The sequence below is a fragment of the Sceloporus occidentalis genome, unplaced genomic scaffold, assembly GCF_023333645.1.
Source record: "Sceloporus occidentalis isolate IW3139 unplaced genomic scaffold, rSceOcc1.0.p SCAF_1, whole genome shotgun sequence".
Classification (NCBI taxonomy): domain Eukaryota; kingdom Metazoa; phylum Chordata; class Lepidosauria; order Squamata; family Phrynosomatidae; genus Sceloporus; species Sceloporus occidentalis.
This window is the reverse complement of record NW_028316981.1, coordinates 311184435-311212408: the sequence shown is the minus strand read 5'-3', so window position 1 is coordinate 311212408 and position 27974 is coordinate 311184435. Positions and strand designations below refer to the sequence as shown.

General features: G+C 41.4%; 1 protein-coding gene across 2 annotated transcripts in view; it reads left to right on the top strand.

The window, feature by feature from the left end:
- LOC149324230 (phosphatidylinositol 3-kinase catalytic subunit type 3) overlaps positions 1–27974 on the top strand; it is a 155267-nt gene that overhangs the window by 121928 nt on the left and 5365 nt on the right. For both annotated transcript variants that reach the window (XM_089497916.1, XM_089497911.1), the window contains one exon: positions 16894–17019. In XM_089497916.1, the coding sequence (XP_089354042.1) occupies positions 16894–17019 (126 nt within the window). The remainder of the gene's footprint in view (positions 1–16893; positions 17020–27974) is intronic.

Below are 27974 nucleotides of genomic sequence, written 5' to 3'. Positions count from 1 at the left end.
TTGTGCTCATCCTAAAGGCTGGATGGATGAGATTACACTCTTGCTTTTTACCAGGGGATGGTTCCTTTTTGATATAAGAGTTAAAGTATAGTACTTACATTGACCCATGGATAAGTCAACTCAGTTTTTTTGGGAGTCAATTTTTTACTAAAATTTCTAGACTTATACATAAACATATGCAGTAGGTCTTCCTACCCATTTTACAGGCCATCTGTGACTACTAGGCATGCTTAGTACTGACTGGGAGGAACATTTTTGGTCCCCCCACCTTTCTGCTAATCTCAGAGTGCCTCCAGGAATGATGATTTCACCTTCCTGTTTCTTAGCTGGCCCTGTTTTGGCTACTGTGCTATCAGGCACTTTCCCCCATTGTTTCTTTCTAAAGGGAGTAATATAAAGCACTCCAGGGATGATCATATAACAGGTTGGCATTTCAACAGGAAGATAGGCAAGGCCTTTATCAATTGAAGCAATTCTCTCCACTCAATTTTCCCATCCTGTAACATCAGCCAGATTCCCCAGGGGATGGCAGGCAAGAATCTAATTTTATAATCAGCATTCAAAATCTTAACTGAAAGTCAATTGTCAAGATATCTCTTCTACTTGGTAGCTGTGAAACATGGTCAGCGAAATATGAGGACAGTGCAGTTTGAAGGACTTTTAAATTGAAATGGTGCTGCATTCATGTTAGCACTTCTAAAATACAGTAAGTCAAGATTTACCTTTGAGACTAAGAGGAAAGAAGGAAGGAAGTGTCAGCATGAGCTTTTGTAGACTTATGTCTGCTTCCTCAGATGCATTTGGCGATAGACTTAAGTCTATGAAAGTTCATGCTGCCAATGTTTTTCTTTCAGTTAGTCTGAAAGGTGCTACACGATCTCTTCATATACTGATTTTAGAAGGCTAAATGTGTCACAAAACTACAAGTCCCAGAATTTCATCACATTGAGCCACGACAGTTAAACTGGTGTCAAATTGCATTGATTCTGCAGGGTAAATGCAGCCCCATGGACCTCTGCTTTTCTATGAACTCAGTTGTTCTGGTACAAGATAATTTCTGCTTGATCCTCACCTTTAAATCGGGGATGGTGGTGGTGGTACTGATATTGACTTACCTGTAGGGTTATTCGGTAAGAATTAAGAAATAGGTTTGAAGTGTTTTAGATACACTCTGAAGTGTTTTAGAAGTGCTGCATCTTACTTCCTTGTTCATTAGCTGTGAACAATGTACAATTGCTTAAAATGACTCTTTTCTCTGTGAAAGACATAGAGGTCATTTTTTCTAGACTTTACCACCTGCTTATAATAATGACAGCTCACTGAGATCGGGATTCTGGAGGAATGGCATTGGCATTTTAAAAAAGAATATTTCCACTTTTTTATCCTTAATACCATTTATCTGAGAAAGCACATGTGTGTTATACCATCATTTTTTATGTTAGAATGATTTCACTCTCATCTGATTTGAGAAGCTGTGGCGTTGAGCCTAACAGGGAATCCCAGGCATCTCTAGACTGTGAAAGAATCCTTCCTGAAATCCCAGGTAGTCAGTGCTGCAAGTCAGAGTTAACAATACTAGGCTAGGTGGACTGCCAGATTGACTTACTATAAAGCACCTTTTTGTATTACAACATATACTGGTAAGTATTTGCACTTACCATCTCAGGTCTGCTTAGGGGAGGTGTGTCTCCTCCTTTCAAGGATAAATTTCAAAGTTCTTTAAAATGTAAGACTTTTGGTGAAGGCAGGGTGTTTTCAATATAGTTCTGCAGTTAATATCTGTGTACAAGTATCCAATAATTAATTTAAAATACTACTACTACTACTCCTAATAATAATAATAAACTCTTTTTTTCTTTTGAGCTCTACTACCTCATAATTTAGCAATCATCTTTCATAAAAAACACACACATGACCTTTAAATGAGAAAGCATCTGGGACCAGCAATTCATTGCCAGACAAAGGAAATTCAGCCAGTGCTTCGAGGCACAATGCTCTGAACTGCTGAAGCTCTCCACTCTTAATATTCCTAGTTCTACGGCAGGGGCCGCTACTGCATTATATATATATATATATATATATATATATATATGAAAAAAAGAAGTAGAGTTCAGGCGCCTCAGTGTTGCTAAGGCCATCTATTTATTTTCTTCTAACCCAACAACGGCTGTCAAAAGTAGCTCTCTTTTAACTGTTGAAAGCATTCGTCTCCTAGACAGAAGGCAACAGCCGAGTTCAAGTAGCCCCAACGGACCAGTGAGCTTCTATTCATATAGTAGGATAGAACAGTTCATAGCAGTTACCAAACATTTTAAGCTTTCAAATACCTGCACAAAAAAAAAAAAATTAACTCATTTCTCATGTATATTCTTCCTCCACACCTCTCTTTCTCTCTTTTTAAAGAGCAGATTTTAAGAAGAAAGGGAGAAGGAAAACAGGATAAGGCAAGAGTGGTAGAAGGAGGGGAATCTATTCTGCAACTGGATTTCTTGTGAACCACAATCCAGATTGTTTAGGTGCTTCCCTGAGAGTCTACATGGCATAGTGGTTTGAGTGTTGGACGACAACTCTGGAGACCAGAGTTTGATTTCCCACTCAGCCATGAAACCCATTGGGTGTCCTTAGCAAGCCACATGCTCTCAGCCTCAGGGGAAGGCAATGACAAACATCCTCTGAACAAACCTTGCCAAGAAAACACCATGATATGTTTGCCTTGGAGTTGCCATAACTCAGATGTGACTTGAAGGCACAGCAACAGCAACAACAACTGAATTTCTAGAGCTAAAACCGAATCATTCATGTATAAGTTAGCCTCATCGCCATGTCTCCATATGGGACTGGCCCTGGCCCTCCACTTCCCAACCTCTCCACATTGAGGTGAAAGTTTGGAACACGAGCTGTACTCATGTACAGTGGAATGGGAGTAGACCTTCCATGCAGTTGAACCTGTAATAGGCAGGTTCAGACTGATGCAAACAGACATCCTCTTTAGAGCTTCAGGAACTGGATATTTGTAGGCTGGAGAACAGAAGACTTGAGAAGTGAAATGGCAGTAATCTGTAAAAAAATCTGAAGATCTCTCATAGAGAAGATAGAGTACGCTTGTTCTCTGCTATTCCAAACAGTAGGACCTGACCCACTGGATTCAAATTACCAAAAAAAAAAAAGGTGGGGTGCAGGATTTCAACTAAACATTAGAGAAAACATCCTGATCAGAATTGTTGAACAATGAGATAGCCTATCTTGAAAGTTGATGAACTCTACCTCTCAGGGGTGCTTTAAGCCGTAAGTTCCTGCATACCAGGAAATTAAACTAGGTGGTGATGGTGATGATAATGAAAAATAATTTTCTTACATGCTTCTTCCCATGGATCAAAGTGAGGAAAAGCAACATGTTAAAAACACGTATCAGTAAAAACACATAACATTAGTTTTAAAGTAACATATACAATCAATACATATTAAAACAATAAATCATAGTTTAAAATTCACAATTTAAAATTCACAATTAATTTTAAAATTATCTGGATAGGCCTGCCAGAATAGACTAGTCTTTAATGCTGTTTTAATTTAGGACAGAGTATTCAGCTGTCAAATTGCTTCAGGAAGATTATTCCACAATCTAGAAGTGGCTAAAGAAAATGTCCTCTGAGTGACAGTTGCCAACCTAGTCCTGGCTGACTGGAATAAATGTCCAGTTAGATGGACCATAGGAGTCCCTGTCATATCTTTGATTCAATGGCCTTGTGGTCATTGCAATAAGATTAGGAACTGACTAGGTAGAAATGAGCAGTTGCCATGGCTGGTATGCATATGACCATTTCTCTGCACATATGTTGCCCCTCTCCATTTCAGGGAAACCTGAGGAGAAGTCTTAATTATTTTTTTTCTTTTGGTCCAAGCTCCAAGTGGTGGATCTTTTCCCAGGAAAAAGCAAAATTGATTTTGTACACCTTAAATCTGGTTGTTGGGTTGTATGTCTCATCATTAACTACTGCATACTGGCTCAGGTTCATGGGATTTCAATATCATCTGAAGGGCCACATCTGCCTAACTCAGATGACAATGATAGGTGTTGATCAAAAAGATGCCCATTGAAATTGGAATTACACTGTTGCAAGATGACCTTGATCCCAGTACAATAAACACTGTCTTTTCTTCCGATATGATGCATGAAGAGGTCTGCTACCTTGTAATCTTGCTTTATCAGTTTTACAACATGCAAAGTGATGGAATTTCTATTAAGCAATTCATTCATCATAGTGAGACCCAGCAATGCCATATTAACCTGGCTGGAAGTAGATTGCTGTAGCAACAGGTGACTTGCAGAATGATTGACTTGCAATTAGTATTGTGAATGAAATATCAAGATAGTAATGGGGGGAGGGAAAGAAGTCGGCATTTTATAGAAAAAGCTTGTCCAACAAGCTGTGGACATGGTGTGAACAATGCTTTTTGGTATGTAACTCCTGAGTCCATGACATGCAATCATTAAACATTGATACCAAAATTGCCCTGAGGAGCTGATGCAAGCATTGTTAGCTTTTCCTTTGAAAAGACTGGAATGTATACCTCACTTTTCTAATCCATTGTTCCTCTGAGGCCAGTTATTACTTTATAGGCCATCTTGTGCCTGAAGCTAAAAAACAGGAGATCCTTACCCTGGATTGGTTAGTTGACCCTTGGAAATTCATTTAGCTTCTGCTGAGCAAGTAGCTTCATCAGCATAAAGATTACCATATCTATTCTTTATTTGTTTTCCCCTTTGGCTGCTGCTGTTGATAATTTTATAGGGAAAGGGATTGTAGCTCAGACTTAATCTACATGCTTAGCATAAGCAAAGGTCGCAGAGTCACAGCTCAACATCTCCACTTTAAAATAACAGATAGACAGTGATCGGACCATGATAAAGAGCTCTGCTGGAACAGCCACTCACTCACAAACTTAAAGGTTGGGAGTTCACTACCAGCCACGGGTTCAGTTTCGACTCAGGCTTGCATCCTTCCAAGGTTGCTAAAATAAGTACCCATCTTGTTGGGGGCAATTAGCTTACACATTGTAAACCACTTAGGGGGTGCGTATGTTCACTGATAAGCAGTACAGAAATGTATTTGCTATTGCTTGCTATAGAAAGGTTCCCAAGTTAAGGCTTAGCCACCGGCTTTCAGGAGCAACCCTCCAAAACCAGATGAGCCAGTGGTTGGATTTGGAATAAGGCAGTACCACATGTTTTGAATGTGGTGGCTTTCATACGAACTGTTTCATAATTTAGTTTGGCTACTGAAAAGGAGTTAGGCTGCAAGCCCTGGCTGCTCCTCTGAAGTTCCTGTCTATTTCTCTCTGTTGAAGGACAGAGGATGGTGAAACACAAATCCTAACTGGTGTCTCCTTGCCAGTATTGAAAGATAATACTGCTGCCAGACCAGTTGGCATTGGAAAAGTACCATCTTGTTCTTTGTCTCAGACAGCAAAAAAATACTGACCCTGATGGATAGGGCATACTAAACACTTGTGTTACTTCCTCATTCCCAAGTATGGAGCAACCTCCCTTGCTTAAGATTAGGTCTGTGCAACCGATTTTCTATTTCTGGTTATGAAACTGGACAGTGAATAAAGGTGACAGAAAGGAAAACAACTCATTTGAAATGGAGAAGAGTTCTGAGGATACCGTGGACAAAGTAAAGGGTCTTAGAACAAATCAAGCCCAAATTCTCCCTAGAAACCAAGATGGCTAAAATGGGTCTATCATATTTTGGATATCTCATGAGATTATGTGACTCAGTAAAAATGGGGTAAAGCTTGGTAAAGTGGAGGTAATTGAAAAGGGGGGAGACTGTACAATAGGTGGATTGTTTCATTTGAAGAAAACTATTGCCCTGAATTTGTAAGAGCTGACAAGGGCAGTTGATGCCCAGGGACTTCTTAGTCATAAGATCTCCATAAGTTGAAGTCCAGTTGATGACAAATAGTGATGAGAGCAAAATCAACTTGACAGAATCCTGAACCAAACTGGGCCAGTTTGGGCCAATCTATATAATGTTCCTATTGGATTAGCTCAAATCTCAAATCTAAGTGGGCTGATACGCGCTATTCTTAATTGGGTCGACTCAGGCTTGCATCCTTCTGAGGTCACTAAAATAAGTGCCCAGCTTCTTGGGGGCAATTAGCTTACACGTTGTAAAGTGCTTAGGGAGTGCTTAAGTCACTGATAAGCAGTATAGAAATGTACTTGCCTTTGCTATTTCTATTGGGTCTGAATCCAGTTCAGCTGATTCAGGTCCAAATTGCTTTGAATCAGTTTGGCGATCTGAAATCCAGACAAAGATGCCCACAGAAACAACCCAAAAAAGAATGGTATTTGTTGGGTAAAGAGGAGGGACAGGAAATTGGACTTTGCTGATTGACTGATATGGGTCAAAATATGAGCACTTTGCAAGCACAGTACTTGGGGAGAGGAACAACTAATCATATTTTTCCCTCTTTCACTAGTTCTCTGTTAGCATGAGGAACAAATTTTAAAGAGCATTTTCTAGTGTGTGGTGGCAGCTTTTCTTTCTCCTTCAATCAGAATGAACCATAATTCCTTCCCAATTCAGTCTTGGATCATGACACTTCCTCACTCTCTGTTTGTGGATGATTTGAGCAAATTTGTGTGTTGATATCGGTGCAGGTTCTGTCTTCCTTATCAAAATGCTTGGGACTAGAAGTGTTTGGGATTTGGGATTTTTTTGGATTTTGGAATATTTGCATATACATAATGAGATATCTTGAAGGTGGGACCCAAATCTAAACATGGCATTAATTTATGTTTTGTATTCACTTTTTTCCCATAGCTTTAAGGTAATTTTATACACAATATTTTAAATAAATTTGTGCATAAAATAAAGGTTGTGTACACTGAACCATCAGAATGCAAAGATGTCACTATCTTAGCCATCCATCTCCAAGACTACCTATCCTCCACTGCTCTGCTTATTTCCTGCAAATTCATACCCATGACCTCCCTAATAGAGTCCGTCCATCTAGCATGTGGCCTTCCTCTCTTTCTGCTTCCCTTTGCCTTTCCCAGTATTATTGTTTTTCCCAATGAGTTATGTCTTCTCATGATGTGTCCGAAGTATGACAGCCTTAGTTTTGTTGTCTTGGCTTCCATGGAGATTTATGGTTTGGTCTGCTCTGGGACCCATTTGTTTGTCCATTTGGCTATCCACAGGATCCTCAGCACTCTACTCCAGCGCCTTATCTCGGATGAATTGATTTTCTTCCTATCTTCTTAACTGCCCAGGTCTTGCATCCATACATGGTAATAGGGAGTACAGTGGCTTCTATGATTCAGCTATATATCTTTGTGTTTTAGAATCTTTTCTAGTCGTTGCATAGCCACTTTCCCCATTCTTACTCTTCTGACTTCCTGACTGCATTCCCCATTCCTTTCAATGTTTGATCCCAGGTATGAATACTCTTTTACTACTTCTATTTCTCCATTGTCTAGATTGAATTTGTCTACAGTCTCCATTGTCATTACTTTGTTTTCTTTATGTTCAACAATAAGTTTGCCTTTGCACTTTCTTCCTTGATATTCCTTAATAGTTGTTCCAGGTCTGGGAGGTTTTCTGCTAGTAGTATTATGTCATGTGGATGACTTTGGAGTAATTTCAGATTTTGGAATTCTGGATAAGGGATACTTAATCTGTATTGTTGTAACAGAATTATAGAATCTTAGAATTGGAAGGGGCCACAAGGGCCATCTAGTTGAACACCCCATTATGCAGAATACTCAACTAAAACTAAAACACTCCTGAAAGATGAAAGAATAGTAGTTATATTAGGCACTAGTATTTCCCCTTACTCTCCCCTACTTCCACTCAATATTTTTGTCTTAGCTTTTAAGGGTAAATTTAAGTCTGATTTCTATCTGTTCTTTTGTCCCAGCTTTTGTGTTTGTACTCATGGCAGGGGCAGGGGGTTCCATTAGTTACACAAATAGCACATGCACATCATAGACACTGCAATAATAGCGAAAAGTACAGTGCGACCACGTCATATGAGGAAGCACCATACACGACTTTCAGCATACTCTGAAAGCTGCCAGGAAGCCCATGGGAACGCAAGGGGCGGCACGTCCTATTAAGAGTAATGGGCGCGCGCCCGGGCCGCTGCACTGTACCATGCACGAGCCCCATTCTTTTCAATGGGACTTGAGTATACGTGGTTTTTTTACACGGGGGAGGGGGGTCTGGAACGGATCCCCTACGTAAAAAAAGGGCGCACTGTACCACACATCAGAAAACATTTAACCATGCTTGATCCAACTTTAAAAGTGTTTAACATATGCATGCATGCGTGCACACACACTCGCACACACATACACACATGCTGCAGTTTGCCAGGGTTAATCCCTCCTGAAAGAACCACCATATTTCCAAATTCCATCCATTTTTTTGAAATGAAGGTGGAGTACAGACCACCCTGAAGAGGCGCCTCCTCAGCGCCTCTCTCTGCTGCACAGCTGCGCTGCAGCATACAAATTATGCAGCACAGCTGCGCAGCAGAAAAGGAGCTCAAAAAAGCAGGTCCTTTTTGCTGCGCCGCAAAGCGCCAAATACAGCGCATATACATCGCATCTGAGCAGCTGCGACGTAATGGTTATGCACGCCGTGTGTAAGGCGCTGCGTAATGGCAGTGCGTGCACAACATGCTAGGGTTGTGGGGTGTGTGCACACGCCGCCCTGAGGCAACCCTAGCACGTCATGGACGCGCCGCAAAGGGCCCGTTTGGAGAGGGCCGAAGTTTAGGCAGACTTTAAAAGTGGATGGCAACATCAGCAACGAAGCTGGACCTATTTGCTTATGATGTGGCAGTTAGCCCTATATAAGGATGCTACCATATCACCAGATAGCATACCATTATGTCTAAAACCCTACATGTGGTGACCATAGTTAGTTAGTTATTGGATGTATAGCCCACCTTCTTCCAAAATGGGATGCAAATAAATAAATGTTGTTCAGTGTCCCCAAGTTTACTCTGACCTTTTCATAGGGTTTTCTTGTCAAGATTTCTTCAAAGCAGGCCTTCCACTGAGACTGAAAAAGTGTGACTGTCCAATTGGTTTTCATTGCTGAGTAGAGATTTGAACTGTCATCTCCCTGAGTCCTAATCCAACATTCAATCCACAACACTGTGCTGGCACAAGAATTCGGATTTCTATTTCAGAATCAAGACAGAATCAGTCAAACCAAATCGGGGCATACACAGCCTTAAAGTAGTAAAAGTGATTCCAGTATTTTTTTTCCCCTTATATCTGTGACATGCTTCATACACTAGGTGTTATATAATATGGAGAACAAATCCTGAACTTTGGTTTGGCATCTAGAAGTTAAACAAGTAAACAAAAATAAATGAACAGCTATAATATCCCAGCAAAGAGTTGAATAGCTGAAGTGTGCAATAATTTTTGGTTATGGAGAAGACTTCAAACTGGTTTCTTTGCCTAACTTTAATTCACATCTCTTTATGCCACCAGGATTTTAATGGTAAGCAAAGAGAGTCAAAATGTCAATAATTCCACTGCCGCTCCACATAGCTGCTTCTGTATGGAAAGACAGAACAAAGCAAACAATTTGGTCAAGGGTTCATTTTGTGCTAGGAGTGTGTGTGTGTGTTTGTGTATTCTGACCAAGAACTCAGCTGTTTTATCTCTGATCTCCTGAGTTGTTGAAGGGAATCTGTGGTTTAGTCTGACTCAGATGGAACACAACCTGGGGAGCTTTGATGCATATCGGCTAAACTACTGTCTTCACGGTTACTGTATTTTCCAAGTCTGTATAAGGCCGAGTGGTGTGGGGGAAGAATCACTTTAAAAAATGTTGTCCTGCATCCCATGCCAATATAAAATAATAATAAATTATTTATTTATATACTGCTTTTCCTATAGATCAAAGCAGTGTACAGCAGATAAAATGGATACAATAAAAGATGAAATAGCATTAAAAACAAATTAACAAATTAATGGCCTGTTACAGACTGCCATAATAAAGCTGCTTCAGGTCTCTTTGGAGGTATGCTATTTAAATGACGCATGGGTCCTAAGAGTCTGGAGATCGCGCCAAAGCCACACTCCATTCCTAAGCACTGGAGTGGAGCTTTGGTGCAGCTTCTGGATTCTTAGGATGCATGCATCATTTAAATAGCATACCTCCAAAGAGACCCGAAGCAGCTTTATTTTGGCAGTCTGTAACAGGCCAATATGTTGCAAGTGCTAAGTGGGTCATTTGTACATTTAGTTTGGGAGTAGGTTAATGGGGTCATGGTCTGAGGCCTTATTCATTTACCATGCAACAATTGGCGTTATGTCGGTTAGCCCCAACTATAATAGAGAATTCAATTAGTTTTGGAATGGTGAGTCATCATGTAGACAAATCTAATGGATTCAGTGGATTTATTCTAGTCAGAACTAAGAGAGAATTTATGCCACTGATTGGCATTTTGTTGTTAGCCCCAACTAGAGTAGAAGCATGCAATCAATTTTGGATTGGTGAATCAACAGGTAGAAAAATCTAGGGTATTCAATGGATCTATCATCATCAGGACTAAAAGGGATTTTACACCAATGACTTAAACTCTGCTGTTAGTCCCAGCTAGAGTAGATTGTCAATAGGCATTTAGGTAAATCCACAAAAACCCTGGGGTAGGTTCAATTTAGGGTCTCCATAAGCCAGAAATGACTTGAAGGCACACCACACCACCACCACCACCACCACAACCACAACAACAACAACTGTAATTGGTTGAATGGCTTTATTCTAATCAGAACTAACAGTAGGACTGGGAAGCTTTTTCTCCATGAACTTGATCATGTTGTACTCCATGCATGCATAGATATTGGAGCCACCTGGTGGAGCAAAGACCATGCTTCTATCTCAGAGCATCATTGTTTCACTGGGGATAGAGAGACGTCCATCTGCAGAGCGTGCAGTATATAAAAGCAGCACTCCTAAGACACCCAGAAGCAGGCTTTAACGGACAATCTGTTTTGGCTCTCAGTCTTGCTTTCCTGGCAGAAGGAGGGTCAGGACTTTGGTAATGACCATTAAAGAGGGACTAGCATCTTGTCCTGGGAACTGATTGCAAATGTATGTGTCCCAAATTCTTTGAGAGCCAAGTGTACTTCAACTCTGACTGAAAGAAAACTATGCTGCAGTAGCAATAATTTCAAGAACATTGCTAGGGCAAGGGTGGGGAAAGTTTGCTACCCCCCAACACCACTTTCAAATACTGTCATTTTGATCTCTCACCCCTCAGAGAATCCCCAAAAGACACTGAAAATAGAAAAAGAACAGCACCCCCAAAAAAACATCCCAAATGATAACTAGAAGTGATATGATGGCATTTCCAGTATGCTCAAACATAGTGTGGCCCACAGGGGGAAAGATTGGTTCTATTCGTGATACATTTTCCCATTCCCAGTCTATGTGCATAAAGACTTATTTTTTAAAAAAAAAATAAGTACAGCTAACACTGTAAATTTATCTCAAAATTCTTGCTTATCTTTCTAGAAATACGATTTGGGCAACTAGACAACATCGGCTTCTCCTTTGTTGGTTCTTAAACCAAAATTGGAACCATAACTTGCTTTCTTGTCCTGCTTTTTCATCCCCTCCCTCCAACTACTTCAGCTTCAGGTCTTATGAATGTTCTAAAATCTATATTTAATTAGATGCTGTGGGAAAGATAATTGTAACAGCCTCTGCAGAAGCAATGGAGAAATTATATCTCAATTTCTTTCCCATCTTCTGCCTCTAAGATACTGCTTGCTAGCAGGGCATTAATAATTTTAACAATTATACAAAAAAGGGACACTTCTTAATACAAATGGAAAAAAGTGGGCAAATACCTATATGTTAAATAAATCTAGAGATGTGTGTGTGTTCAATTGTTGTATTAGCTTGTGCTTCCAAAAGAATAATTTCAGAAATGTTGAAAGTCTTGAGACAAATTAGCTTCACCTTTCTCCCAGCACATTACTTTCTTCCAAGAATTTACCCATCTTGGGTTCCTTTGTAACTGGGATCTTGTGTTCATTAATCTTGGACCTACAATGACTCCCAGGAAATAATTTGTCACCTTGTAACAGCTCTTCCATTCTGGGCTTGAATGCTCCCTTCCTTTTATAATTGTACCTTCACCAAAAGTGAGTGATAGGAACACATTAGCAGCCATTCTGTGCTACCTTCCATGAGAGGAGCGCAAAGCACTTGATAAAAATAAATCAGGTTTAAATATATTGTTATTGTTGCTGATGCTGTGTGTGTTCAAGTTATCTCTGACTTAAGCTGACCCTAAGGTGAACTCCTATCATGGGGTTTTCTTGACAGAATTTGTGCATTCCTATGAAGCTGAGAGAGAGTGACTTGCCTAAGGTCACTCAGTGGGTTTTCATGGCTGAGCAGAGATTCTGACCGTAGTCTCCAGAGTCATCATCCAGCGCTCAGACCATTACATGCTGGCTGTCTTCAAATATATAAAGCCCTATATTTAAGACTATTAAAAATATATGGAAAACAGGAGCAAAATTGCTGTAGTTTGTTCAAAGGTTCCAGGTGGGAGATGTTTTTCTGTTCTCAAAACTATTTGAGCAGAGTGGGTCATATGAACCTATCGAAAGAGGACATCCCACATACTCTTTGTTTTGAAAGATTTGAATGTTGTTAACTGCTGGCGATGGATAGTACAGTGTACCACAGTACAGGGAATGCTAGGCTTGACTATACTTCTCAACATTTGTTGTTGTTAATTACCATCAACTCAATTTCAACCCTTTGAATAAGAGACCACCAAGTCACCCTGTTATCATCAGTCTTGCAGACTCAGGACTGTGGCTTCCTTGATGGAGTCATAGAGTTGGAAGAGTTCACAGGGAAGGGCCATCCAATCCAAACCCATTCTGCCATGAAGAAACATACAGTCAAAGCACTCCCAACAGATAGCCATCCAGCTTCTGCTTAAAAACCTCCAAAGAAGGAGATTCCACCACACTCTGAGACAGCATATTCTATTGCCAAACAGCTTTTATCATCAGGAAGTTCTTCTTAATGTTTAGGTGGAATCTCATCACCTGCAATTTGAATCCATTGCTGTGTGTCCTAGACCATCCACCTGTAATGCAGTCTTCTCTTTTCTTACTGCTTTCTGCTTTACTAAGCTTTATTGTCTTTTCTAATGAGTCATGCTTTTTCATGGTACGGCCAAAATATGACCGTCTAAGTTAAGTCATCATATGTTACCATGGCCTGATACAACTTCTCGAGGAACAGGCGTAGCTAGTGCACTAGTTTAAATTGTGCAAACACACTCTTGGATTGAATCAAGGAATATACCCAAGATGAGATTTCAGAAGGAATGCAACTTATCCAACAAAGAGTGCATCCTTATTCCATGATCTGCATTTCTGCTATAAATAATAATAAATAAAACTTTTATTTCTACCCTGCATTTCTGTAACAAAACAATCAAAGCAGCTTAACAATTAAAATATCCTTACACAAAATTACATTGATAATATAATATCCCCCCTTAAAAAAGAATTAAATCTAGTACAATTAAAATCGAAGTTTTAAAATATCTCATTAAAATAAACAGAACATGGACAACGTGACAATATAGTATGTGATGTGATGGGGTGATAGTTCTTTCTTTGGCCAGGCAGTCTTATTCAGGAAAGGCCTGCCAGAAGAGATCCAGCTTGACAGCTTTTTAAAAACTGTCTAAGGCCCGTTACAAACGGGCAAAAAGTACATGTTCGGCACGTACTAGGGTTAGAAAGGGGCGTCCTTTCCGGACGTCCTTAACCTTAGTACGCGCTTGGCGTGTACAAAATGGTGGCACCCGTTCTACATGGGCGCCGCCATCTTGACGTTGCGGATGCCTAGCATCTGCACATTGCGTGATGGAAGTGACGTAGCGAGTGCGCCATTGGCCACTTGCGGTGCCATTTCCCCAGTGCAAAAAGAAGCTGCATTTTGCAGCTTCTTTTTCGTTACGTCTGGGAATTGCGCGGTTTGTCCACTGCGGTTCACGGACGCAGCAACCAGCGGCGCCGACAGAGCGCCCTTTTTGGGCGCTCTGTAAAGCGCCTAAGTTGGTCATTTGACGGATCTCATCTGGCTAACCAGGAACACCTCTGTTTTGTCTAGATTAAGATTGTTTGCCCATATCCAGTCTATTACTGGCAACAGACACTTGATTTAGCACTGAAACAGCTTCCTAGGAGTTAGATGGAAAGGTGTGAGAGAAAATTGGAGATCATAAGTATAATGGTGACACCAAATCCCAAATCTCTGGACACCTGCTCTCAGTGGTTCCATGTAGATCTTACAGGATGGGGGACAAAACCGAACCATGACAGACAATACTGGTTAGTGGCTAGGGTGTTGAAGTCCACCTTTTGAATGTGGTGCTCCAGGAAGGACTGAAGCCCCCAAGGTCACAAAACTATAAATCCCAGAATTCCACAGCAGTTAAAGTGGTGTCAAACTGAATTATTTCTGAAGTGCATATTAGACCAAAGTTCCATCTCAGCAAGAGGATCCTGAAGGAGATACCATTGGCTGATGGCACCAAAAGCTGCTGAGATGTCAATCAGAAACAATGGGACAGTCCATCAAGATGACCAAAGTTGCCTTGAAACTAGATCCTAATGGATCTAGATAATCCATGTAGATAATCTGTTTCATCCAAGAACCCATAGATCTGGAAGGCCACACCATGCACCAGTATTTTATTGCTGTTAGCAGCCCCGATTGACCTCAAGGGGCGGGATATAAATAAACTATTATTATTATTATTATTATTATTATTATTATTTTGCCAAGAAAGAAAATATTGGAGACTGGCCAGTAATTGTCTAGGACAGTGATGTTCAGGGAAGTTTTGTTTTTCCAGTAACAGCCTCACCACAGCCTCTTTTGGGCAGGATGAAACCCTGCCTAGCCACAGAGAGGCATTCACCTCTTCTCTTACCACTCAGCCTGTTCTCCTCTGGCTGGTTTAATGAGCCAGGTAGGGCAAGGAAGCAACACACACATGATGGCTCTCACCAGGAATCCTTATGGTCTTTTCCCAGAGTATACAGTTGGGTTAGACGGGTTTTGCTGTTCTTTGAAAGCCCAGATTTTACTTCCCTTCCCTGCCCTTCTGTGAGATTATACTGTCCAAACAATAGTGAGGAATCAGCTCAACATCAAGACACAGCAACCTTGAATGGCTCTTGATAAATACTCCTTCCCTCTCCCACCCCATACAGAGCAGTTATGGCATTGCCTGAGGGAGCCAACAAGGCAGGCTTGGAAGTTCTTGGGTTCTTTGCTTCTTTATTTTTAGGGCTCTGGGCTTTTAGCTTACACAGTATTTAAGCACAGCATGACACTTCTCAGCATGCATTTCAAACCACCCCGGCTGCCAACAGAAGAAACGAAAACGGGTGTAGCATCCTCTCCAGCTAACTAATTCACGGATGAAAAATGTAATCCCCATTTAATCTAATTCTTGCCTACCATACAGCAATGGCTTTGACGGGGCTGTTGTTGTCAACTGTTATGCTGTTTCTGCGTTCCTTCCTTATATTGCCAGAGGGTTTTCCAAAGACTCTTTTTTCTCTGTACTAAGCAGCCACAGCATGCTTTCAGCATGATCAACCTTCAAGAAAAGACTTTGGTTTAACCCTTTATTCCATATCACCATCCCCAGCTGAAATGAAGCTAGAGATCATATAAATAGCATTTCCTCTCATTTATTCCTTGTGGCTTTCTCTTTTTCTTCAGCTAGAGACCACAGGGAAGCTATAGCTCCAACAAAGATTCACTTTAGACTGAGAACTTATATGAGAGCTAAACGTTCCATACCTTCCTGAGTCTTAACCATACTCTTGGCCAAGGCGGTGCTAGCATGAATCTCTCCCTTGCCCTAAGTAAGCACATGTTTAATAGCCAGTCACTTTTTTGCTGGTTCTGAGGTATGAGCCATACTCGCCATCTCCTCTGCTCTTGAGGTGATGAGATGGAATGCCCAAAAACAAGAGATGCAGAGACTACTCAAAATTTGCTTGGTTTCTCAGGACACTGAGAAAGTGGGCAAGTGCCATGAGCTTTTCTGTAATTTTTCAGACTTTTTGGAAAACAAACAAACAAAAAAATCACTTATCCATATATATATATATATATATATATATATCCCCCACAGAATTTCACACAGATATTTTTTAAAAGGCAGTATTTACTAAGTATTGCTTAGTTTTTGTATAAATGATGGTTTTGTCCAGAAAAGTTTGTTCACAAAAGTAATCAAAACCTGAGCAAAAGCTCTTAACCTCATGTAGTGATGAAGAAGGTTTTGAAATAAATAAAAACAAATTAAGTTTCAAATTCCCTACCAAAAAAAACAGACAGAAATGTGGGCCTCTTTTCTTAAGACCTGCACTCCTCCGGTTGGAATGTTGTTGACCATACTTGGTCTGCACCCTCTCCCTCCCAAAGAATTTAATCCAAAACTTGGAATCACCTGTTGTAAACATGACAGAGATGGATTTTATTTGCAAGTAATGTATTCATTGAGCAGTCTTCAGTCTTGATCTCTGTGGTTGTTATGTTTTAGTCCATAAAATAAGGAAAAAGGATAACCACAGCATCAAGCACATGTATAGAATGCAGAAATTTGTTCAGTCTGGTTGTAGTGCTTGAAGTCTCTTGCTGAAGTTGTTTCCTGCAAGAATCTTGCTGAACAATGAAAACTCAGTGGGGAAAATACTCACAAGCACACATGTTTGCTAGGATGGAGTATATGTTCATAATCTTGTGTCTCCACAAAGAGATGGTCCTACCAGCTTTATTTTCTTCCCAGGTTCAAGACAAGTTCCGCCTGGATCTTTCTGATGAAGAAGCTGTGCACTATATGCAAAGCCTGATCGATGAAAGTGTCCATGCACTTTTCGCAGCTATGGTGGAGCAGATCCACAAGTTTGCCCAGGTAAGAAAATCAGAAGGGCTCTTCTGGATCATAACAAGTGGCTGTCTTGTTCTGCGTTAGTGTTCCAATAGTGAACCACCCCCATTTCTTGGGGGACCTTAACCCACATGGCTTGTCCCCCTACTGGCTGCTGCCCCTTGCAACTTCTGGTGTTGGGGAGCAACTTCTAAACAGCTGCCCTCCAACCATTCCTCCCCCCTCCTAATGCGGCAGCCTGGGATTGTGTGGCACTGGCCGAGGGGGAACTGCCCTCCAAAAAGCACAGCAGGAGTTTGCATCAGTTTGGACGTGTGCACCCATGCCCAAAAGCGGCACAGCAAACCCTCCCCCCGGGTCCACTTCTGGCCCAGTATGTTCTGCTGACTGGCCAGGCCTATGAGCTGGTGTGTATACTTCCATTTTTTTCCCATCTGTTGTCACTCACCTTGGGCCCATCAGTTTTTTAAAAGTTTCTAAGTGCCTTTCGATTGTAGTTCTGTGTTGAGTCCCCCATCACCACTTCTTCCTCTATCACTGTTAGCATAGTTTAAGGAAAAACAGATAAACTATGACCAAAACTTCAAAAATTTAAACAAAACAAAAGCAATAGTGATCAGATAGGTGATTCTGAGACATTTACACTAGCAGTCTGTGAAAGATGTTGTCTACCATATTTTTCTTCTGTTTAGAGGTGGACTTGTTTATCATGTCAAAGAGATGTGATGATAACTACCTGAGCTTCTCTAATCCCCTTTGAAACTTAGCTAAGAACATGCCCATCACATGCCTCTTGTGGCAGTACATTTCATACTGTGTCTGGCATCCTGCTAGGAACATACACAGAGACAGGTTTCCTTACAGGTATATTTGTCCTTTTCTGGGTGCCGCAGTTGTTGATTTTCCTTTCTCCCCACAGCAGCATCCAAAGCCCTCCTCACCAAATAGCTGAACAGTATCTAAGGTCCCCCGCATAACCATTCCCAGTTTCATAGAAACCAGGCAAGATCATAGAAGCATCTCCCCACAAGCAGGACTGAAATGATATAGGTGCAGAGATCAACTGGGGTGCTCCATGGGTCTCTGTGATGCTATATGATGCTAAAACAGTTTGCACATGGTTGTGGAGACTTAAATGTTTCTGTGATCCTGGCTGCCTGCGTCCCACAAAGCAGATAATAGCCGATGTGTATGTGTTTCAGAGGCTATGGCTCAACTTGGTGTAGGTCTGCATGCTACTATACTATGCTGCTCCATAAAGGATTACAGCCATTAATAATACTTTGTTCAAAAATATACTTTTCTTTTGCTTGTCCAACTTATGGCAGTTGTTTCCAAGCCTTTGCCACAAACTGGAATTTTCTCAGATTCCTGGGAGGAAATACATTTTTAATTATAACTCCCAGGATCCTGCAGACAGCATGACCAATAGCCATGCTAATTCAGGGAAATTTGGAGTTGTATAGGGGTGGGGGGATGGGGACAAGTTTTTCCTAGCTATGGATTTCCAGTTTGATGTCATTAAAACTGCAAAAAGAGTCTCAAACAGCTGACATATGTGGTATAAGAAATGTTTTTACTTCAGTCATTGTTGCTGTTAGGTAGGGAACCTGGTGACAATGTGCCATTCTGAAGAGTCCAAAACTACATGTTCTGTCCAACTCCTTTGACAAGCTACAGAAAAATCTGGGTTATGTGTCATCTTAGTACCAATAGATTCATACATAATATTAACCTGATTTGCCAGACTTGGGGATGATGGATTTATTGGGGCCAGTTTCTGTGTTTGCAACTGACTGCCTTCTTTGCAGCTGTGTTTTAAGTCCTGGTTGCTGCTTAGTTTCCACTAATTAGTATTTTTATTTTTTTGTTTTGTTTATATCTTGCCTTTTGCCCTACCCTGGGACTCAAGCTATCTTGCAAAAGTCAAAATGTATTGACAAATTCATATAACTAAAAACATTCAAAACCCAATAGCTTAACACCTATTGTATTTCCCAACTAGAGTTGACCCACTGAATCATTGGGATTTACCTATGTAAATCCTTTTCACTTTTTAACAGGTCATTTTTCAACACTTTTCACTATCTTTTCAACCATTCAGTCAGTGGGTCAACTCTAATTGGGGCCAGTCAGTGGGATCTAGGCCAAAATATAATTAAACTATAAATAGAAAAAAAACCTAAAAAGCATAATGTGTTTTTTAAAAAAAAAACAACATAAATAAATATGTACATTGCAGTGTACCATGCAAAACCCTCTGAGCATAACATCACAGCAGTTTGGGGACTCCTGGTGACACTGATGGCAAGCTGTGTTCCCCTGTTCTCTCTTTCACTTTAATTTGCCTTGACAAACTGAAGACAGTTAATTAGATCCTAAGTGGGTAAATGACCATCCAAAGCCTTTTACTTTCTCCCCTCCAGAAAGGAAGATGGCAGGTGTTCCTTCTTGAGACCTTGATGATGGGTCCTCCTCATTTCTCAGATTTCTTTTGCCAGTAATATGTTTTCTGGGTTGGACTAATAAATCAGAGTTTACAGTTTTGATCTTGGTCATCCATTTTTGTGTTTCCTTTTTTTAGAAAAAGAAAAACTTCTTTCTTGAGTTTGCTCATTTGTAACTTTCCCCATCTTCCTTTTGCAAGCAGTTCAAAAACTGGATGCGTACCTAACGCTGCATTGTGCTGTTACTGAAAGTCTTTAAACCAAGGCTGGGAATCATGGCACTTTCAAGATGTTATTGAACATCAGTCCCCACCATATGTCATGTTCGGCTGTACTGCCTGGGACTGCTGGGGGTTGCAGCCCAAGAATGTCTGAGGATTGCCACCCTTGCTTTAAGAGTTGCCTCCTGTTGAATTGCATTAGCATATTAGGTCTTCAGTTTTCTTTCTTTCTTTTTTTAAGAGCTGCTCCAGTGGTTTCTAGAGAGCATTCCAAAACTTCCCCGATAACATCTCCCACAGAACTGGAAACAGGATCCAGTCATAAAACAGCATGCCATAGTGAAGCTGTCCTCTGTTCCAGACTGGCCCTGGCTCATGGCAATGAGCCCAGGGTTTAGACTGAACTTTCCAGGGTTCCTTCTTTTTCATTAAAATGAACATATAAAAAATAAGCCAGTCAGTGTTTGCCTTCAACAACCCTTGCCAAGAGAGCATTTGGTTGGCTTCAGCCTCTCTGCAAACAAAAAAGCCTGAGGCACCAACCAAGCAGCAGTTGGCTTTTGGCTACCTGTTGTGTCCTTTCCAGTCTCCTGTCACCAAATGGAGCAAAATGACCAGAGAGGAATCCTTTCTGTCATATGCACACACAATTCCTGTGTACCGACACCTGTGAAAGGCACTGTTTCTCCCTCTTCTTGACTTACAGCTGACATACAGAAGATGTGGCACAAGTAGGATTGCCATACTGAAAACTGGCGGGGTTTCTGACCTTTTAATGGCTGTATAGAAAAGGGAATTTTGGCAGGTGTTGCTTGTCATGCTACCCGGTGACAAGCAGCACCTGCTGAAATTCCCCCTTCTATCCAACCATTAAAGCAGAGGTAGGCAAAACGAGGCTATTTTTATAGCCTTTTGACTCCTGGGAGGGAGGGAGGGAGGGAGGGGGGCAAAATAAATTGTAAACCAGTGGTTAGATATATTTTTAAATGTTTCCAAATATATTGTAGTTGGAGGGGGGAGCATTTCCAGAATGTTATGGGCCCACCCTGAGCTCTAAAATGCTCCAGGGAGGCCCCAAAACATGGTGGAAATCTCACTCCCCTTGCCCTTGAGAGAGTTTGCTGGGCAAAACAGCTGATTTTTTATTATTTTTTTCCAGGAGCAGGGGTTCTACCCTTCAAGGTCTCTTGCAGCCCCTGACCCTTCCACAGTTGCTCACCCCTGCATTAAAGATCATCTCCTGTTTTCATTTTAGCAATCTTATATGACAGCCCTTTCCAGTTCTTTTCCTTGAGCTGGACTGGCACAGCCATAACAGGGGAAAGACTTGGTGCCCAGAATATGCCAGCTGTAACAGGGCAAGTGATTCTGGGCATCAGCCCTTTATTCCCACTTCTCAGTGAAAATAAGGCTTAACTGGAGAAGAGTAGAGTGCTAGATATCAAAGAATGAAAAGTTATGGTTCCCTAATTAAGAGATGGGCAAAGTATGGTCCTCCCATGTAATCCCTGAGACTATTTCTGTGGCCCTCAGTCTCTCCAGACTTTCCCCAAATGCTGTATTTTTAACCAAGGGGGTGGAGAGCTGAACTACCTCATCTTGAAGCCTCGAGACTTAATTTCACTTTGAAGTAAATGCACAAAGAGTGGTCTTCCCCCTCTTGGATCTTTAACCAGTCCTCTAAAGGTCTAGGAGAGGGAGGCCTGCTTTTTACTCCCAGATGCTGCCCAGGCACTCAGCACCCTTCCCCAGCCATCAAACGGTACTTTGGAGAAGGCTTGGGTGGAAGGGAGGGGTCATTGTGCTAGCACATACCAGACAACTCCTTGCACAAAAACTAAGAACAGATATCTCCAGACACATGGAATGCATACAATTTACTTCAGAAGGTTCCACCTATAGCCTCTCAAGGAGGCTAGGAAGAAGTCCTTTGGGCAGCTATTTGGCTGATTGCTTCTGGTTAAAGGTCCCCTGGGGAGGAACTGCTCCAATGAATGTGTCTGGGAGGCCTGTTCTGTACAGACTCAGGAGAGGAGAGCTGCCCTCCTGTGGGACGTTGAAGGACCATTTTAAGTGAGTCAGGTGTGGTAGGGCTCCAGGAGGTCACTCTCTTCTCTGTATGGTCCCTGGTTCCTGACAGTGATTCCCAGCATCTGGGACACAATGAAATGGCTCAGAACATCAATTTCCAAGTTGGTCATGTCTATTAAATTCACTAGTTAATTCACTGGTTTTCTAGGACAGACATACATACTGTTTAACATTTAAAAATATCCACTTTTTTTCAAAACCTGAAGTCAGCATCTGGCCATTTCCATTTTGTTTGGATTGTTGGCTGTCCATGTGATCTCCAGAATACTGGCTCACAAACCCATTGCAGTTGGCCGCACCTTTCCTAATTTCTGTCTGCAAGACAGTCCATCCTTTGGTTCACTTGGTACATTCAGGCAATGGTTCAGTGTCCTACAACCATGCCTCAAATCGGTTTTTCAAAATGTTATCTTGAGACTGCATCCGTCTCCCCCCACCCCATATGCCTGGCCAAGATCCAGTGTTAGAATTGCACAACATAAATTTTCTTATGCAGAGTCATGCAATGAATGTACTACACAACCCTTAAGCTCAGTGACAGTAGTGCACACTCAAAGATGACCCTGAATGTACATGTGTATCCAAAGTACATATATATACATCAATATGCACAATGGGACTTTGGGTGCCATTTTGCTTCTGCAATCTTAAACTGAATGCAGGTGTTCTGCATCTGACAAAAAGAAGAAGCAGGGGGAAATATCCAACTACATCTGTAGAGGAACTTACACATGAGTAGGACATAAACAGCATTCCAGACACCATTTTTCCCCAAATGTCTTTTAATTAGGGGCTAGAATAATTGCTGCTTTAACTCTTGTGTAAATTGGCACACCAAGCTAATGAAATATGATGGTTTCTTCAACAGCTGGCATTATTAAACCCTCTTATCTCAACAAGTGTAAGCAACAGCCCCAATTATTTCACCACCCCCTGCAGTTTACAAGCCTCTTTTTGCAAAAGTAAATATATATTATTACTGATGGATATCAAGTTTAATTAACTGGGAAGTGTCAACGCTGAGCTCTTACTCTTTTTTTTCCAGGTGGCTTTTTGGTGCTTTATTTTAAATGGTACTGCAATCCTTGACAGTTTCCCATTGGAGACCAATCTGCATGATAATGTAGCCTTTAAAAAAGAAGAAAAAGAAACAGAGCACCAGCCACAGGAAAGTTTCTTTTTAAATCAGATTGGCACTCCAGGAACATGCTTTGAATCACTAAAGCTAGTGGTGTGTGGGAGTGTTGTCTTATATCAGAGGAAGGAACCTTCAGTGTGAAACTTGTTACATTGCATCTTGAAGTTTCCTATCGACTAAAGCAACCCCATGCATTTTATATGGTTTTCTTAGGTAAGGAATACTCAGAGGTGGTTTGCCATTGCTTTCCGCTGAATGTACCCTACAGCTCCTGGTTTTCATTTGTAGTTTCCCATACAACGGCTGACCTTGCTTAACTCCCAAAATCAAACAGGATCTGGTGCCTTCAAGGTATTCAGACCTAATTAAAACTAGAGATTCTTGGATTTGTGGTGCCAGTGTAAGCTCCAAAGCAAGGCTTGTATGCCCTTACTTGAGGACACAATATACAGAAGCATCCTTGCTGCTCAATTTGGGAGTCACACATTGCCAGCCAGAGATGATGGTATAGACCAGGAGTAGGGAATTTGTGTCCCTCCAGATGTGGTTAGGATGCAACTCCCATCATCTTTCACCACTGATTATGCTGTCTAGGGCTGATGGGAGTTGTAGTCAAAAATATTTCAAGGTAAACCCTGACAGACGAAAGAGTTCACTTCGTATAAATGTCCTTCACTCATATATGTGTGTCAGAATCATAGAGTTGGAAGGGCCTCAACATTTTGGTGCACATGCTAGTATCTTAACTTACATAAGAATGTGTAATTCTATGGGTGTTTTCCACCTGTTTGGTAGTATCCTCACTCCAGCAGAGTGGCATTTGGATGGGAAAGATTCTTATGATCATGCCCATACTCTCACTACAGCTTAGTAGAAGCTGGAGCCAAAGCCAGTATGATGTAGTGGTTTGACTACAGAAAACCATCATTAGAATGCCCACCCAGTCATGGAAACCCATTGGATGATCTTGGGCAAGTCTTTCAAGGTAAATAACAAATATTATGGTGTGCATATTGGTACCAACAAGGTTGAAACACACTAGCTCATGTGGAATAATGAAGAGGCAAGGAGAGGATCTTGGATATACCTGGGCAGATGACTTGCCCAACATCACCCAGTGATTTTCCATGACTGAATTGGGATTTCAGTTACGGTCTTCCAGAGTCCTAGTCCAATAGAGAAACTTTCCATACTCTGGCAGGTGAATGAGATAATAAGGAGGCTTTCACATTTTACTTTTAATGTGTCAGAAATTAGCCAAGAAGAAGTTAGCAAATGGGGAATGTCATCAGATATAGACTGGATGTTGTTATTGTGGCAACAACAACTTTGACATTGACCTAGCAATTAGTTATAATTAAAAATTAAGGATGTACATCTTAGCTGGTTGAAGTACATTTTACAAATTGAACCCATGCAGTCAGTTGAATCCCTACTCAGCCATGGAAGGCCACTGAGTGACCTTGGGCTCAATCTCAGTTTACGGTGACCCTAAAGCCAATTTATCATTGTGTTTTCTTGGCAAGGTTAAAAGGAGGTTTGCCATTGCTTTCCTCTGATACTGAGAGAGTATTAAGGCAACAATAAGCCTCCTCTGAACAAAGCTTGCCAAGAAATCCCCATGATAGGGTCACCATAAGTCAGAAACAACTTGAAGGCACACAACATTACAACAACAAAGAGAGTGAGGCAGGCTTAGGCGTAAAACATCTTGTACAGTACAAACATCTCAGAGCCTTTACAGTGGTGTGATAACTCTCATCCACAGTACAGAAATGTTACTACATCTCTTAGAATTCCCTACTAGCATGACCAGTGCCCATGTTGGTTGGGGAATTCTGGAAGATATAGTCCAAAAAAATGAAAAACTTCACTTGCCCCACATTGCCAACTAGAGCCCTATGCCTGTGAGTCTGTGTGCAGGATGAGAGGCTACCCCGTTCTTTAGGCTTGAGAGAGTTCTGCTGGAAAACTGGATTTTGTGACCTGTGCAAATTACATTATTATGTGTTTCCAACACCATAGAACGAACCCACTTCCATTCAATTAGAAAGATGACCTTTTCCCTAATTTAAGATGCAATCAAAGAAAAGGTTGATTATTAAATAAAGAACTTGGATAAACTGTGAGTAGCAGGCACCTTATTAAGAGTAGTGTGACCCTCCCCCCCCATGTCAGATACATGGAAATGTTTCTCCTGAGATGGGGTTGATCTACACACATAATTGAAAAAACAAGTGAAGTTTCTTTTTTCCAGCATCATCATTTTATTCATATGCAAATTTATGCAGATGTAATTAATTGTTTACTTGACTAAATGCAATCAGTCAACTAAGATAATTTACAGGGGTGATGATCCTACCTGTTATTCCCCCACCCCAATTATGTGTGACCCAGCATCCCAGAAGGATCCTGACACCACCTCACTCCTGAACCATGGGAATTGCTGTCCCTACTGACACACACTCTCATCCCCAGCCTTTTAAGATTTTTCTGAGCATCTTCCACACACGTACATAGTAGACATTGCAACCTTAAAGGCTACATAGCACCACGCCACACCAAAGTGGATTCTGCTTCTAATGAAAATGTCGGCTGAGATTCTACATGGTAGTTGCTATACTTTTGTAGAACAAAAAGGCCAATGAACATTTAAGGCGCTCTCCAGGGTGCTAACGGGTAATTGCTGCTGATGAAAAGGCAGGTGGATGAACAGAGAGACCTCACACTTGCAAAAGGAATCAGTTCTGAGATTTTGTCTAAACCTCAAAGGAATTGCTCATCAGATATGGATCAGCAAAAAGGACAGTCTGTGCTCCATATCCATGAATATTTTATCCATGGATTCAAGTATCCAGAGCTTGAAAATATTCAAAAATATATATATAAACTCCAATAAGTAAACCTTGATTTTGCCATTTTATATTAGGAACACCAACTGACCATGCCATTGTATTAATGGGACTTGAGTATCCATGGATTTTGGTCTCCACAGAGGGTCTTGGAACCAAACCCCAGTGGATACCAAAGGCCCACTGTAATGCTGATGGGTATAATTAGTGTGACAGTGTGGCATAATGGTTTGAGTGTTGGACTATACCTCTGAAGACCAGGGGTTGATTTCAAGCCACGTAAACCCACTGGGCAAGTCACACTCTCATAGCCTCAGAGCATGGCAGTGGCAAACCCCCTCTGGAGAAACATACAGAGAAAATCCTGCGATAGCATCATCTTAGCTTCACTATAAGTCAGAAATGACTTGGAGGCAGACAACAACAACAATGGATAACTCCTTTAAAATTCAGACAAAACCCCAGGGTCGGTTCCTTTTCGAGTTCTCAGTTCTCTCTATTCATCCATCTGCCTCTTCCTCAGCTCAGATTCTCTGCAAGAAACAACCATTAACTCCCCTAAAGTTTTAAACTAATTTATTTTTTTCTTTGTCTCCCATCAGAGCCTCTGCCAATTATGTTTCTTCTGGAACATCTAACTGCCAGTTACATTTGTCACTATATGCCCCTCAAACTGAGCTTTTCCTCCTTGGTTTGAAACCATCTTTCTATAGAAACAGTAACCAAGGTGGCCATTATTTTCTTAAACCCAATTCACAGTAGGAAAGCTAGGCTTGTGGCTTACTCACATTGTCGTTTCAGCTGGAGGCCACTCATAACAAAACCTAAAACATAGCATGGAAGTATTTAGATCGTAGAAAAGTTATTCTTAGAGGCAGTAAATCCCAGTAGTCATGCTGACCAGAGATTCTGAGAACTGCAATCCCCAACACAACTTTCCAAGGCTTTGGAGATACCTTTAATAGGCCAAATCAAAGTTCACACGCTTTCAGGTTTTTCAGAGCTCTTTATCATATGGCTTAGGTCTATCTCCCTGTATGAGCCTGCCTTGGCCCTGAGATCCTTAGTCCCACCACTTTCACAGCTGGCTGGAAAGCAAGATCATAGAATCATAGAGTTGGAAGAAACCACTAGGGCCATCCAATCCAACCCCCTGCCATGCAGGAAATCCAAATCAAAGCATCCCTGACAGATGGCCATCCAGCCTCTGTTTAAAGACCTCCAAGGAAGGAGACTCCATCACCCTCCGAGGGAGTGCATTCCACTTTCGAACAGCCCTTACTGTCAGGAAGTTCCTCCTAATGTTCAGGTGGAATCTCTTTTCCTGTAGCTTGCATCCATTGTTCCGGGTCCTGTTCTCTGGAGCAGCAGAAAACAAGCTTGCTCCCTCTTCAACATGACATCCTTTCAAATATTTAAACAGGGCCATCATATCACCTCTTAACCTTCTCTTCTCCAGGCTAAACATCCCCAGCTCCCTAAGTCGTTCCTCATAGGGCATGGTTTCCAGACCCTTCACCATTTTTGTCGCCCTCCTTTGGACACGCTCCAGTTTCTCAATGTCCTTTTTGAATTGTGGCGCCCAGAACTGGACACAATATTCTAGGTGGGGCCTGACCAAAGCAGAATACAGTGGCACTATTACTTCTCTTGATCTAGACACTATACTTTTATTGATGCAGGCTAAAATTGCATTGGCCTTTTTAGCTGCCGCATCACACTGTTGACTCATGTTCAACTTGTGGTCTACTTGGACTCCTTGATCCCTTTCACATGTAGTTTCATTCAGCCAGGTGTCACCCATCCTATATCTGTGCATTTTATTTTTTCGCTCTCAGTGCAGTACCTTACATTTCTCTGTGTTGAAGTTCATTCTGTTAGCTGTGGCCCAGCTTTCTAGTTTATTCAGGTCATTTTGAATGTTGATCCTGTCCTCTGGAGGATTAGCTATTCCTCCTAATTTGGTGTCATCTGCAAATTTGATAAGTATACTCCCAATTCTGTCATCCAGGTCATTGATAAAGATGTTGATTAGCACTGGGCCCGGGACAGAGCCCTGTGGGACCCCACTGGTCACTTCTCTCCAGGATGAAAAGGAGCCATTGTTGAGCACCCTTTGGGTTCGGCCGGTCAACCAGTTACAAATCCATGTAACAGTTACCTTGTCTAGTCCACATTTTACAATCTTGTTTGCAAGAATGTCATGGGAAACCTTGTCAAAGGCCTTACT